The sequence below is a fragment of the Eucyclogobius newberryi genome, unplaced genomic scaffold (assembly GCF_026437365.1).
Source record: "Eucyclogobius newberryi isolate DKJ021-1_F unplaced genomic scaffold, fEucNew1.0.hap1 SCAF_15, whole genome shotgun sequence".
NCBI classification, from domain to species: domain Eukaryota; kingdom Metazoa; phylum Chordata; class Actinopteri; order Gobiiformes; family Gobiidae; genus Eucyclogobius; species Eucyclogobius newberryi.
Window position 1 is genome coordinate 22,657,561 of NW_027315779.1, and position 15,931 is coordinate 22,673,491.

Consider the following 15,931-nt stretch of genomic DNA (forward strand, 5'->3'; position numbering starts at 1 on the left):
CATCTACTGGACAAAGATAAAACCTGGAGTTATAACGACTTCTCTTGTCTAATTAAAAAAAAAGAAAAAGAAAAAAGACAAATAGACCTAGGCTATTAGACCTAGGTTAGAACTAGGCCTGTGTATAATCAAAGTTATAGTGTAGTATTAAGCCTAAGACACATGTAATTGATGGTTAATTAGATAATGGATGTCAATAAAGGATAAATAATGTTCAGATCACATGGAATGAGCCGTCACAGGTTAATATTCATATAAGCTCATTTACAGTTTCATACCAGGACTTCTCTTCTTCATCATAACAGGAACAGTACTTACGTTACAAGCTGCCGTTTGTTTTTTTATTTTGGCTAAGCTTCATTTTTGTGACACCCACGCGGCTCGTTGTGTCACTTCCGGTGCCGTGCTGCTGTGTGCCAGACATGGACAGAGTGCGTGGACTTGTGTGGATTTGTGTGGATTTCTTTGGGAGCGGTCTTCCTCCTGTCACTCTGCTCCGCGGCTGCAACAAGAGCCACCGGAACACACACCACGGGCTTTTCACAATAAAAACACGAGCCATTACCACACAAAGCGGCTCATGCACCAACTAGAAACTACAGAATGTTACTGGAATCTATGATTTAATGGAGTTAAATAGTTAGGCACCATATTTTTATAATATGGGCTGTTAAAAAACTAATCAAAAGCAATTATTTATCAATTAGTTGATTGTGGATGTTTAGACAAGTTCAAGCGTGCGTTCTATTTATTTTATTTATTAATTTAATTATGTTTTGTTTATGTTTTGTATTATTATGATTATGATTATTTTTATTTTTATTATTATATCTATTTAATTAAGAATATGAATGGACATTTACACAGATGTACATATGCTTCTAGATATCTTCCATCTGCAGAGCCTCTGTAAATTTTCACAGACTATTTATAACGTGACAAATACAGGCAAAGATAGTGTCCTGCTAGTACATTCAATAAATAAGACAGCGAGTGACAGACATCAATTAGAACCCAATTCATCACAGACACATGAAATGCTTTATGAAGCCGTTGGAGGCAGTTGAAACTTGGCACAGCCCAATTTAGGAGAAGTTACATTTAAGATAAGATACAATAATATAAGATAATCCTTTATTGTCCACACATGGGGAAATTTAATTGTTGCAACGCAGGTAGATACAGAGGAAAAGGACAGATAACATATAGGACGTTTAAAAAAAAACACTCTCAATAGAAGAACTCTTATAAACAAAAACTCCTATAGTAGAAAAAGCTTCAGTTGTAGTCATCTGGACTCAGTTAGAAAAAATAGACGTTTCGACTCTCATCCAAGAGTCATTGTCAATGACAGAATTTAGGTTGAGAACTCCGATATTAATACTGTTACTTAATTCCACCCGCTACAGCACAAGCTGGGGGTGATCAGAACCTTACAACACAGAGCTCAAGGTGTGCCCACCAGCTCAGAGGGCAAGAAGAAAGAGGAAAAACATGTCCGAAATGCCCTCTCAGCCTGTGGTTACCCCGCTTGGGCCCTCAACAGAGTGAAGAGAACCAAGAAGCAGGACAAAAGGGAAACTGAACAGAGAAGGAAGGGTGTTTCTACCCCTTATGTCTCTGGCCTCTCAGAAAAACTGCAGAGAATTTTTAGACAACACGAAGTCCCTGTTTATTTTAAACCAGGAAACACTTTAAGACAAAAACTGGTTCACCCAAAGGACAAGTTGCCGACTCAAAAACAGAGCAATGTAGTTTATTCGATCCAATGCAGAGAAGAAAGCTGTAAAGAACGTTACATAGGTGAGACGAAACAGCCTCTACACAAGAGGCTTTATCAGCACAGAAGAAATACAAGTTCAGGACCTCAGAGTGCCGTGCATCTCCATCTTGAAGCCTCTAATCACTCGTTTGAAGACGGTGAGGTGAAGGTTTTAAGCAGGAGAAGAGATGGTTTGAAAGAGGAGTCAAGGAAGCTATTTTTGTTAAAAAAGAAAGACCTTCTTTAAACAGAAATGGAGGGCTAAGGTTTAATCTTCCTGTTATTTATAATGGGTTACTGAACCCCTGGAAAGGTAAAGGACATTCAGATGCTAATCAGGTACTCAGGGTGGTTGAGCCAGGGTCTCACAAAGACAAAGAGGATTCTAATAGCCCATTAAGATTCTGAATAGGCTAGCTCGGTAGATACAAGGGGGAAGTTTCTGTTGAAACAAACAACTCTTTCTACTTCAGGAAGGCTCCTCCCAATGGGTGGGTCTTACCACAGAACAGTATTAATATCGGAGTTCTCGACCTAAATTCTGTTATTGACAATGACTCTTGGATGAGAGTCGAAACGTCTATTTTTTCTAACTGAGTCCAGATGACTACAACTGAAGCTTTTTCTACTATGGAACACGCCTGGACGAATGAGGGATTACACCGACAAAAACTCCTATAGACAAAACCTCTCATTTCCTAATAAGGAACTAACAATAAAACTCTATGCATATTTTGAACTTTTGATATGTTCTTCTTTGGATATGGCCCCATCATTCTTTTACACTTCTACGTACATTGTGGTCACTGACTCACGCCTATTTTAGACAGGAACACGCTTTTCTTTATGCACCTTTATTTTGAAATGTGCGTGCGCAGCGGCGCGTGTTCCGCCGCCGCGCGCCTTGACGCAGATGTCGCGGTACAAACATGTTGTGTAGAATGTGTCTCAGAGCTTCGCGTTGATCTAACTCCCGGACACTGAGAGTGGAGCGGAGTGTTGGTGATTGGGCTGTAAAAGATGGACGCTCCGGAGTGAAGTTGGACTCGGACACAGCCCGGACACCTCTGTTTTCCTCTGGACTCTTGGACACTCCTTGTCGTGTGCGCTGGATGTGGCGGAGCGAGTTCAGGAGAGATCCCAGCAAACATTCCCCAGTAAGTTTGTACTTTACTTCCCTTTGAACTGATTTGATGACAGAAACCTGGGAAAAGCCCTGGGCTGTTTTTGGCGACGGGCAAAGCACAGTTTTCAAACTCCATCACGTCTCTTGTCCTACACTTACTTCTCTGAACATCACATTATGATCACACAATTATAAACGATCTGATTTAAAGCCATGAACTGAACATCAGGCAACTTTTTTTTTTTGTAAACAACCCCACATGCATCATTTCACATCTCACACTGAACTTGAAATTAAATCAGTTCACGACACTAACTTTAAACTGAATGCCATCTTATTTTCTCCTCCAGGAAGCATCCCCCTTACATCTGTATCTTTTATTACTGTGTTATATGTCTATTACTCTAATACTGCATGTTTTATATGGCACAAAAACAACATGACTGAAGACATTTATTGTGGCAGTTTTTTAGGAAATGGCAACTGCTCTGAGCGGCCGGGCCCCGGGGGGACGTGGACCGAACCGTAGTAAGGGTCGCATCCTGGGGATCATAGATGCCATTCACGATGCTGTGGGGCCCCCCAAACAAGCGGCCGCTGACCGACGCACGGTGGAAAAAACCTGGAAGTTCATGGACAAAGTTGTGAGTGTGTTATTACCTGCATGTTTGTGACTCTAAGCTTCCATTACAGCAGAGTGTTGTTGTTATCCCTTGTAAAGTTATGTGAATACCCCCCAAAGCTAATTACAGATGGATTTTTAAATGTATCAGGACTGTTTTTGTGGCTCAGTTTTGTGTCGAATCCAGTAAACTAGTTCTCAAACTGTAGTGCGTGCGGTGTTGGGAAGAATACTTTGAAAATGTGTTTAGTTACAGAGTACTTGCATTAAAATATGTTTGATCATGTATTCTGTCACATGGTCCTATCAGAGTACTGTATTCTGAACACTTTATTATAGTGTAAAATATGAGCAAACTGTTTTATGTTTGTTGCACCGTTTGTATTGCATTTGTGTGTCACTAATGTGCCGTTTGAAGCCTAAATTGTGTAATGAAATACCACAATGTGTTCTTTTGATTTTTGGAAAGGAATACAGTTTTTGATGGGCTCCTTCTGGTGATACTTCAGAGTTTAGTATTGATTTAGTCCTTAGTTTAGACCTGCTTGCTCTCAGTTGATCTTGGTTTTATCCTGCTTTAGTCTCTGCCGTAAAAAGAGAATGGCTGCTCTCATTCATGAACATCTGTATGTGCAGGTCCGCCTCTGTCAGAACCCCAGACTGCAGCTGAAGAACAGTCCTCCCTACATACTGGATATTTTACCTGACGCCTACCAGCACCTCAGGCTAGTACTGGGCAAATATGAGGAGAACCAGAAACTCATCCAGCTCAGTGAAAACGAGTACTTTAAGATCTACATCGACAGCCTGATGAAGAAGTCCAAAAGGGCAATTCGACTCTTCAAAGAGGGCAAGGAGCGGATGTACGAGGAGCAGTCTCAGGACAGGTACGTGCTCTACCTCACTGGATACACTGCTGCCCCCTACACTGGATACACTGGATACACTGCTGCCCCTACACGGGATACACTGCTGCCCCCTACACTGGATACACTGGATACACTGCTGCCCCCTACACGGGATACACTGCTGCCCCCTACACTGGATACACTGCTGCCCCCTACACTGGATACACTGGATACACTGCTGCCCCCTACACTGGATACACTGGATACACTGCTGCCCCCTACACGGGATACACTGCTGCCCCCTACACTGGATACACTGGATACACTGCTGCCCCCTACACGGGATACACTGCTGCCCCCTACACTGGATACACTGGATACACTGCTGCCCCCTACACGGGATACACTGCTGCCCCCTACACTGGATACACTGGATACACTGCTGCCCCCTACACGGGATACACTGCTGCCCCCTACACGGGATACACTGCTGCCCCCTACACTGGATACACTGGATACACTGCTGCCCCCTACACGGGATACACTGCTGCCCCCTACACGGGATACACTGCTGCCCCCTACACTGGATACACTGGATACACTGCTGCCCCCTACACTGGATACACTGCTGCCCCCTACACTGGATACACTGGATACACTGCTGCCCCCTACACTGGATACACTGGATACACTGCTGCCCCCTACACTGGATACACTGCTGCCCCCTACACGGGATACACTGCTGCCCCCTACACTGGATACACTGCTGCCCCCTACACTGGATACACTGCTGCCCCCTACACGGGATACACTGCTGCCCCCTACACGGGATACACTGCTGCCCCCTACACGGGATACACTGCTGCCCCCTACACTGGATACACTGGATACACTGCTGCCCCCTACACTGGATACACTGCTGCCCCCTACACTGGATACACTGCTGCCCCCTACACGGGATACACTGCTGCCCCCTACACTGGATACACTGCTGCCCCCTACACTGGATACACTGCTGCCCCCTACACTGGATACTCTGCTGCTCCCCTACGTGTCTCTGTTAAACCTTTGCAGCTAAGTACAGTGATTTGTGAAACATTTTTGGCATGAAGTATTGCACTTGCAGAAACCTGTTAAAACCTCTGGCAGTCCTTTTTATTTCCTGTTTGGAGCACACTAATTACTTGACCTTCTCTGACCTTTTGTCCTTGCTGTTGTTTGTTGTGCATTAGTTCAGCGGTTACTAATTGGGTGTGAAGTTTTTATATCTTTGTAGGGACATTCTTCCAGCACTAAAATGCAGAAGAAAGGCTTTTGTTAGAAGCGTTAGTGAAAGTGAGGCATCATGTGTGCATTTATTTGCCATGCGTGTCACTTGTGAGTGCCATTGTTGATCAACTATGATGTCCTCAGTTCTCCAAAGACTCGCTAACATGTTTGCTTGTTAAGTTATTGTGCTTGGAAGTATTTACCATGGGAAGCTTTCTTTTGAAATGAAAATACTCCCACAGAGAAATTAACATATTTTATTACATAAAAATGTTGCGGTGATGAAAGCAGACATTAGTGCCATCATGTGCACAGTGTGTGAGGCGAGTCTAGACGGCGGCCTGCAGTGCACGTGCACATGAGAATATCATAGAGACAGGAGTGATGCTGATCTTCAGTGAGAGCTTTGCCCACTTGAACAGGGTCACAGCAAGGACACCCAGCAGGTCTGCCCTTCACTTCACACTCATTTGCAAACTGCCACAAATCAGACGAGAGATGTCCGTAGCCTCCAGTGTTGGACATGTCATCTGGACTTAAATCAGCCCAGTGTGATGAGGATGTTAGACACAGTCCACCCAGCCACTTTCACAGAGTGGGAAGTGCAGATGGAGAAGTGAAAGAAAGGAAAGGAAGTCTGCACGGACATCATCAGCAAATATAAATGATGCAGTCATTTGGAGTTATCAGAGTACAGCAGCCAGTGCTGCTGCTTCTGCTGTTACTGAGTCTTTATCTTTCACAGAAAATTGCAATCATGCAAAAAGCACAGCATTACAGTAGTAACTGTCACGGTCTGTCTGCTGACATCGCTGACGGGAAGATTTGCTGAATTTACCTAAATAACAAGCCTACCTTTTGTGTGCATTAATTTATTTATATTTACGAATCCAAAGGTCAAATTTTTGTATGTAAATCCTCAGAAACATCCACACATTACATTCATACCATTTATACCCACTCATACATTACAGTAAAGAACAAAACAAGCCAAAAAAATCAAAACAGTGACAATAATGACATAGGGCTCAAAACAATATTTAAATCTAACAGTGAAAAAACAAAACCAAATTGTATCTCAAAATTCTATTGAGCAAATACTAAATTTTCTGTTGTGCTCTAATAGTAATTATTTTTTCTAAAATATAAGTTTGATATTGTTTCAGCTTTTAAAATGAAAACATTTCCCACCAAAATAATCATATTCACAAAAAGTGTAAGATTTTCCTCAAAAACAGGGACATAATGACAAACAACATAAGGATTCTGGGAGGAATAATAACCAATGCCCAGTACACAAACCCAAAACAACAATAAAACAACTGTGACCTTGTTTGTGTTTTCCAAATTTTAAGAATGTCTGGAGTATATGGAGTAGTATATGATTAAAACTTGAGGGTGGGACTGCAATTCAACCACGCTTTAAGTCCATCTTTAAAGAACAAGTTGTGTGATTGATTTAGAAATATTTTCTCTATGTTTTTTTTAATTAAAAAAACAAAATGTTCCTTCTTCTCAAATAATGTATTCTGAGTACAAACGTTTGGCAACACAAAAGGCTTTCAAGGAACAGTTAAGTCAAGGTTTTTTAATTTCAGTCCACCATGTTCAAAATAATTATGAATTTACTATATTTTAATTAGATCTGGATTGTTGTTCCGTACAAGCCTGATTTTCCTTATGTTTGCAAAGATTAGCCATGACCTAAATGCATTACAGACACTTAGTATTGACTGGAGCAGCGGGTGAAAGCAATAAAACCGTGTTGAATAATGTAAACTAAGAAACAATTGCCCAAAAAATGACTACACAGTCTGTCAGCTCCGGTTGTTTGTGTTTGCGTGTGAATATTTAATATTACACTTGCATAAATGAGAAAAGGTGTTACTTCCATCATTTCACACCAAAGTTCTTTCTGCAAAAGAGGAGCTTGTGCCGATTTAATTAAGAGTGTCAAAGGCTCCAGTGGGTCGTAGGAGCAATTGCCATGTGCAGCGCAGAGGGAAAATCCCCTTGTGCTTTTACATCCTGTTCATATATTTCCTCTGCATAAGCCCTTAAATAGTGGCGTGCTACTTTTGATTTGTCTCTCAGAACAGCACCTCTAATTCTTCATGCTGTTCCCTGGGCCTGCCGTGGACATTAATTGCCTCTTCTTCACCTCTAAAGCTCCCAGAGGGCTGTGCCTGCTTCGGCTCAATTTATCAAGTCCACTGCACTTCATTAGCATCAGTTACTATACAGTAAACAGCTCACATTTCAGCCACACTGTACCTAAAGCACTGAGGCTAACATTGCCCTCTTTCTGAGGCGTTTGTGTGTTCTTTCTGTGTCTGGCTGAGTTTTGTGCTGCTCTACTATTTCACATTAACCTCAGACATGTACAATAACCCTTCAGCTTGGCCCATTTCCCACAGGAACAATTGTATAAAAATTCAAATTGAAAAGATAAATATTACCATTGAGATGTACTGTATGATTTAATATAGTAGATAAATAGAGTAGATAAATGGATATTGAATTGCACAGTCAATGTATTGTAGAGATGTTTATGCTTGATTCATGTTGTAAAGTGGTTGTGGAAGACTTTGGTTTTTCACTTTGTGAAGTTGTTGTAAAACTGTTGACATTGCCCTCTGCAGATATAGTATTGGATTACTGGCATAGAACATATTATATAACTGTTAGGAGTTTTTATTTCCTTATTGATGGGTGTTATTGACACTACAGCATTGTCTTTCATTACATTAGCACCAGCATTGCACTGTGGATATGGTGACCCAGAACTGTATGATGTTTTGAAAACCTTCTCCTTCAACTGATCATTGTTTCACTGTATGTTTTGTACTAGTGTATGTATTACAATTTAAACTCTTCTATGTTAGTGGCAGAAGACAACCTCGAATCAAGTTGTACATACAGAAGTCAGAACTTCTATGCTTTTTTCTTTCTCAATTGTTGTGGGAATTAATGGAATGTAGATATTTCGAACATGGCTAAAGAATAAGACGTTTACAAAGCATTGGCTTTCTACACTGCCAAAAACAGAAACTTTGAATGTAATGTTTCATTTTCCCAGAATCAAGCTAGATTCAGTGACCATAAGACTGTGAATGAGGAATTTTGGGATATTGTTAATCCCAATTTGACATTTACTTTCTCAATTTTATTATTCAAAGGCAATGCAGTCTAAAAGATTGATTTGATTGTTTTCTCGCCTACTCGACATGTATAAAATGAACCATCTGAGCACCACAGTGTCTTCTGCCTGTCACAAAATGCTCAGTTGTGGTTGGGGTCTCATTAGCGGGGTACTCTTAAAGGGGGTCCCGTCTGTGCATTTTAGCATTGAGCTACCAGTGTACAAACAATGTTACTCACAATATCCTCTGACAGAAAGGCATTAAAGGGGCAGCGTTTCTTTGAGGACGCAGCCCGGGGATCGAACATCTGGTCCCGCATCTGTCTCCAGGGACGGGGGGCGTATGTGTCCCACTGTCCCATTACTGTTTCATATGCTTGATTAACTGCTGTGATCGCCCCCAAACCCCCTCATTGTGGCCGCTGTACCCCAACTTAAGCCATCTGATGTCCGCACCCCCCCACCAGCCCGGCAGCTTTGATAGTCTGTCTCAGTGTGTCGACCGCTGACCACCTGAGCCCACCACCGCGCCCCCATACATCTTCATCTACAACACGTGAGAGGAATATTAATGACCACGTTAAACAAAAGGGGCTTTTTGTGCCACAACTTTATGATAAAAAATGTGTGCTGCTCTTTATTGTTTTTTATTTTACTGTATGATTTCAATCCAGGTTTGCCTTACGTGGCTGCAAAATGTACATGAACACAGTATTGTAGATAGACACTTGAATATGACTGATTTTGAAGAATACCACATTAATCCAATTTAGAGATCACGTTTTATGGCTGCTTTGTGTAATTCTTTTATAGACGTACATCACTTTTATTATCGATTTGACACAGTATTGTCATTTTTGAACCATGGGACTTTTCTGGTGGAGGGTCTGAGCTTGCTTGCCTCCATGGAGATTACTGCTTTGTTTCCTGACAGTCATACATACAAACTGTGGCCTTGTGGTTGAGGCAGCCCAGAATAACACTGGCTGTGCAGAAGTGTTGTGCTTATTGTAAGAAGTATAGATAGAAGTATATATTCTTTAACACCTTTGAAGACGTTTTCGAGGAGATATGTATCATTTTGAGATGAGTTTTCTGCCCTCAGAGCCTGTCAGGGCCTGTCAGGTTTAAACACTCCGGCCAGACTTCTGTATCAGCCAGATTAGTTGTTTCTGAGATGAAATTTTTTCTCAGGAGACAGACCTGCAAACGCTGCATAAAATGACGTTGACAAACTGGAGCGCTGTGGCTTTCATAACTCATTCAGCTGCTGGGATCAATTCACTGCAGGAGACGCTTAGGCTAAGCTGCAAAAAACCTGCTTAAGTTTCTCTGTGAGGAAGTAATGTGTTGTTTGTAGCCGAAAAAACCTCCTCTGGCTTTGCTGCTTTGCCATTGTTGAGCAACGCCACATTCGTTTTACTGCAGAATTTTAATGTTACCCGTTTTGCAGCCTTCATAGAAAAGCAGCAGTAGTAGAAATAATCATACAATATATGCTGCTTGAAACATTGAATTTGCTAAGAAACATTTAGTTAGGACTCAGGTCTGTGTGTTCAATTTTGACTTTTACTAAATACAGTCAGAGAACACGCTAATGCCTTAATAAACATTTAGAACCTTTCTAAAATAAGAGGTGGTGGACCAAAACAAAGTTTAAATACGTTGGAATGTGAAGTAAACAGTTTAGATGTTTGGTCAGAAAAGACAGCTGGATAGAAGAGGATCCAGGGACAAATGAGCTTTCCAACTAAAGGATGTAAGTCTTACACTGCAGCCAAATGTCCAGTTTACACCAGGAATACTAAAACAAAAGTGAGATCGACTCATGTCTAATGTAACAGGGTTATCAATACTCAAATGTAACAAGATGAAATACAAGACAGGAAACAAGTATCAATATTTAAAAAAAATAAGGACAAAATGTTATCTTTCCTGAATGGTTTTAGTGTGCTCTTTATCTTTATTAGACCAAAAGATATTAAGGAAAAACACATTATTTAGTGTCAAACAAAGCCTTCTAGACATGACATTAAGTTTTTTTTTTTTAAATTATCACTGTGATATTGATGTACATGTAGTATCAGGCCTTATCATTTCAGTATTTCAATTACAAGAAGGAAAATTGTTCACTAAATCGTTGAAAAATGTATATTGTTCTTATACAACTATGTACGGGCTGTTATCTTTACCTTATACAATAGTAGTGTCTGCTGTCATTTTTACACCAACAATATTGTTTCATACTTTTTTCATATTAGCATCTTATATTTGTGGAACTCCAATAAGTTCGAGTGATTGTTTTGGCTGTTGTGTACTTCCTGTGTGCCTGGGATCGGTTTGTTACATCTAAATGGGGCTCTAGGTTGAGGAAGCACACATCTTTCTCGTACACAATCTCCACCATATCCTCCAGCTGTGACCACAATTCAAATGTACACACAAACGTCACATGGAGATGACTGTTGGACTCCCGTGTGGCCCTGAGGGGGGTCCTAGAGGGGTCCTAGAGGTGCACATTAAAGTGTTGTACCACCCGGCCCGACCAGCACAGCTTTAGCAGCTTCCTAAAGTGATTGTCTCTAAATCAGATGGATTAAAAGTGCACGTCTTTTGCCAGGAAACAGAGTGTTGCAGATAAAAGACAATCTGACCTCGCCCCCTCCCTCCCTCTCCACATCTCCGTCTGCCATCCCTGCTCTCATTATGAATTAGCCCTGAGTCACTGCACACACTCTTCCAAGGAACATGCTCCGAGAGGCTAACTGTCGGCATAAGGGTCTTTGCAACGTGCACAGTGTTTATCTAGATTTGTCCGAACATTCTGCTCTGGTATATTTTATAACCTAATATGACCATTTTGGCATGTCATTTGAATAATCAGACAGTCCTGTTTGTGTTCATGTTTTACTTGGTTGGACTATATGTACCGGTAATAGATATTGAGTACAGCCTGCTAACCTTTTATGTAGGATTCTGCTCTGATGTGGGCACTTGCTTCAAGACTGTTGAAAGCCTGTTGTTATACACTTAACCAAAATGACACTTTACTGAATTTGTTTGAAGTAAATGTGCCTTTGTAATGTTTCTTTTGTTTGGCCAATAGTAAGTCAGTCATGTGGCAGGTTGTTACATTGTATGCTAGTGCTGAGAAAAAAGGTTCAGATCAAATAATTTGAAATTGTGTCTGTTACTTGTCTCTTGGTCTTGGATATATGTCTATCCATCTATCTATCTATCTGTCGTCTATCCTCCTAATGTCCTTTCAGCTGTGTGGGCAGCGTGGTTAGTGTTAGTGACAGTCAGTTGGAGGGTTTCACGAACGGATGTCTACTCTCTGGTATGTGGGCAAACATAAACCACTATGCCATTGTGGCCATTTGTCTAAATACGTACTGCACTATTTAAATGTTCTTGAATGCAGCTTTATTATATATAAGCAGCTGAGGCCAGTGACAGGAAGGGCTTCCTGATGAATAAGGTCTAATGACAGTCTGAGATCAACATAGACACATCTGTTGAGTCGACGCTGAACATGATTCAATGCTCTTGTTCAACACTGCAGTGACCACACATTCTTTCACTTTCCATGGAAAACAGTGGGTTTATATGAATGCGGGTGTGCATGTTTTCACATGTTGTACGTCACTGTGAGTAACAGTAATGATGTCACAAGCCCCATGAATGGCTCGGCTCAGATGAGTAAACTTCCAGAAAGTAGAACCATCTGTAGAGGAAGTGGAAGACCAGAGGAGGAAACCCTGAGCTTCAGTCAAGAAGGAGCTGTGTGGGCCACAGCACGTGAGCCACTGGGTCATGTGTGAGTGTGGAGGCTGGTGCTCTACTGAGAGGAAAGCTCCAGTGTCCTCACACTTCTGACACTAAATCTATGTGCTCTCTGACCTGGATACACCTCCTAAACAGTCACTCATTACCATGCTAACCAGGAGGATTGCTCTGCTTCTGTATTGTTGCTAGATAATGAGCTGAAGATACAGAGCAGACCAAACCAAAAAGAAAAAGAGAAAGTGTGCCATTATATAATAAGTCCTTTTCTCATGCAAAAGGTTGGCCTCCTTCTGAAGAACTGAGAGAATGTTTGTTGTCATGCTCCTGCAGCAAATTATACTGTATCTTGAATGTTTCCCTCCAAACTGCACATTATAAATATTATAAATGCCTGCTTGTGTCTATTTCTGGAGTGAGGGCGGAGGAAGTTCTGATTCTCCTTGTCCATGGATTACATAACAGCCACTTTTGAGCAACACTGAATGTATGGGCTAGCATATGCTGTATACTTGTCCATAACCTCTTATCTATGGCTCTCCTTGTCCTCTGATTAATGGCCTTAGTCGTTATTGTCTTTGTTCCAAATTAATTGCTTTTAAGGGCACTTCCCCTCTTTTTCAGCCCATCCCTCCGGCTGCTCTAATGGACTCCAGCTGCTTTCAGTGGCAAATGATTTGACTGAATTATTGATGCTGATAACACTCCTCAGAAACAAATCAGTGACCACGCCGCCGGCTCGGGTGCCCCTCTCCGCCCTTTTTTCATCTGTCTTCAATCTTTTCTGCCTCCCCGACTCTTTTACTCCGCCCCTGGGCCTCTGCGTCTGCTCCACCCAGCCGGGCCCTGTCAGTGTGCGGATTGTGATATACATCTGACAGTCTGATAGTCCCTTTGTGAGGCCATCCTGCTCCCCTATGGCTCCTCCGGTCGGGCCCTATCTGTGCCGTCAGCTGCGCGCGTGCAGAAAAAACATGGTGGCCCCCCACATCAGAGCTTTCATTAAGTCAGCTCGACTCCACGTGCTGGCCCCCAACCCCCGGGCCCCACGGGAGGGTGCCATATCTCAAATCTCCGGCCTCATCTGCAATTCGCACGGAGCATTTGTCCTGCTTTTGAAACATTGTGTGGAATAATTTGGGTGAAATTGGTTATGGGTAATCGGGAGTGCTTGTTATGTGATTTGAAATTCAAGGCAAGCATATTGTGTTACTAAATAGTATACAGAAGATTACAGACAATTACTTTAAAAAAAAAAAAAAAATCAAAAAAAAAATCAATATAAATAAATATTACAATATTTTTTTGAGAATATTCAGACAAAATGATCTAAATCTAACAGAAATGTGTTAAAACCTGTCTTTAAACATATTACTTAAGGTTTAAGTATCAGACAAATTTGAAATGTCTGCAAACTTGATCACAAAAGTGCAGAAATATTACCATATACTCTAATTTGAAAGTTACACATAGCTTTCAATCAGATCTTTTTGTAGCATTTTATTTTGCTGTAAAGAATATAATCTATATTCAAATATGATCTAAATTTCAGTGTATCACCCACCTCTATGTTCTGACAATCAAAAAAAAATACAAGCTTATGAAAAATGTACCCAAAGTTGTATGTATTGTGTTATAATTGTTTCTGTTTCCTACTCATACATAAACAATGGTGTAAAGTGCATTTTAAGTCAATTTGACTCCACTTAACAGTTTCGATACCTCCTTTTTTCTTCTTTTTTGTCACAATTAAAATCTTTTGTGAGAACACTGGCCTTGCTCAGGAGACAGGAAACCAGTACAAACACAGAGAAAGACGGTGGGCTGCATTCAGACAGGTGTCACCACAACAGCGACTCTTTCTGTTTAGGTTTGTCTCTATATTAGGATAACGCTTCTTACAACAGAAAGAAAGAGAGAAAGCGCATCAGTTAGCTCACATTCTGCAAGTACATTGTTGGTAATGGGTGGACTTTCTCCTGGGGCGCTGTCAAACCAGGCAGATTACACAACAGGCCTCATGGCACCGGGCGCAGTGTGAGGACAGACACTAAACCGAGTGTGGAGAAGCTCTTCACCCTCTTCCCCATTTCATGATGCAAGAAGCCACAAATATATACAGTTTATCCCAGCGGTGATGGAGAACGCTGCATGCTGTTAGCGGATGTTTGCGGGAGTTTGGAAGCAGAGCACTTCACCACGACAAGGTTTGAGATGGAGTTCAGATCGTGTGCGTCATGTAAGCAACTGGAGCCATTTCCTCTGCATCCCAAAAGAGTTTTTTTTTTTTTTACTTTGGGTTCGGTCTTCAGTTGATTAGACGCCTAATGGTGACTGGAAGAGTATGAAATGACTGTCTCAGCTTTATCAGTGCATCCACTCACACACATTGCTCTGTAGTCAACGCTGCTCCCCCTCACTTACTCTACAACCTGCTGTTTGCCTCTTTATTGCATTCTCATCACTCCTCAGAAAACATCCCAATTTATTTGATGTTTATCTCTATCGGGTATGACGGGAACACATCTGGCGCTTGCTGCTGACGGAACTGGATTGCGGCGTATTTTCCTAACCAGTCGTGCTGCTGCTCACGGTGGCATTTGGCGCCTGAGTCACCTCTCTGATGTGTGTGTGTGTGTGTGTGTGTGTCTGTGTCTGTGTGTGTCTGTGTGTGTCTGTGTGTGTCTGTGTGTGTCTGTGTGTGTCTGTGTGTGTCTGTGTGTGTGTGTGTGTGTGTGTGTGTGTGTGTGTGTCTGTGTGTGTGTCTGTGTGTGTCTGTGTGTGTGTCTGTGTGTGTGTGTGTGTGTCTGTGTGTGTCTGTGTCTGTGTGTGTGTTTGTTTGTGTCTGGTGGTCAAGGACAGAGAGTACGCAGCATCTGCCATCTTGTAATCATTTCACCAAACAGATTTGACATTGATCATACCGTTAGCAAAACACGTTGGAGCATAAATGAGTCCCGAATGGCACCGTTTGAAACTGGCAGACATGTTGATATCGCTTAATGAAGCTGAGGAGATCCAACAAGGCTTCTTATTTTCCTCAATACATGACTCAGAGCTCAGTAAAGGCCTGCAGTAATGCAGTAATGCAGTAATGGTCGCTATATTATTAGATTGCATTACTTTTTCAGAATGAAAGGGTTAGTGTTAAAATGAGGGGTTGGCAGTTGAACTGTGGATTGACTTCAACGAGAGCTGATAATACTTTTTCAATAGAGGTCCAACAAAGTGACTGACACAGGAGGGAATATTTGCTCTTGTCCCGTCCCACTCCAGTAAAAAACATCCTGTCCTGTCCTGGTCCCTCTCCCGTGTGATGGCACTTTTATGGACAAAAATCCACACTAAATCCAAAGGAAGCCTAATGTTAAAAAAT

General features: G+C 41.7%; 1 protein-coding gene across 1 annotated transcript in view; it reads left to right on the forward strand.

The window, feature by feature from the left end:
- The first annotated feature begins 2,683 nt into the window (after nucleotides 1-2,683).
- Nucleotides 2,684-15,931, forward strand: part of cblb (Cbl proto-oncogene B, E3 ubiquitin protein ligase) — a 76,671-nt gene continuing 63,423 nt past the window's right edge. The window contains exons 1-3 of the mRNA XM_072446805.1: nucleotides 2,684-2,919; nucleotides 3,354-3,532; nucleotides 4,147-4,397. Of these exons, the coding sequence (XP_072302906.1) occupies nucleotides 3,365-3,532; nucleotides 4,147-4,397 (419 nt within the window). The 5' untranslated portion in view covers nucleotides 2,684-2,919; nucleotides 3,354-3,364. The remainder of the gene's footprint in view (nucleotides 2,920-3,353; nucleotides 3,533-4,146; nucleotides 4,398-15,931) is intronic.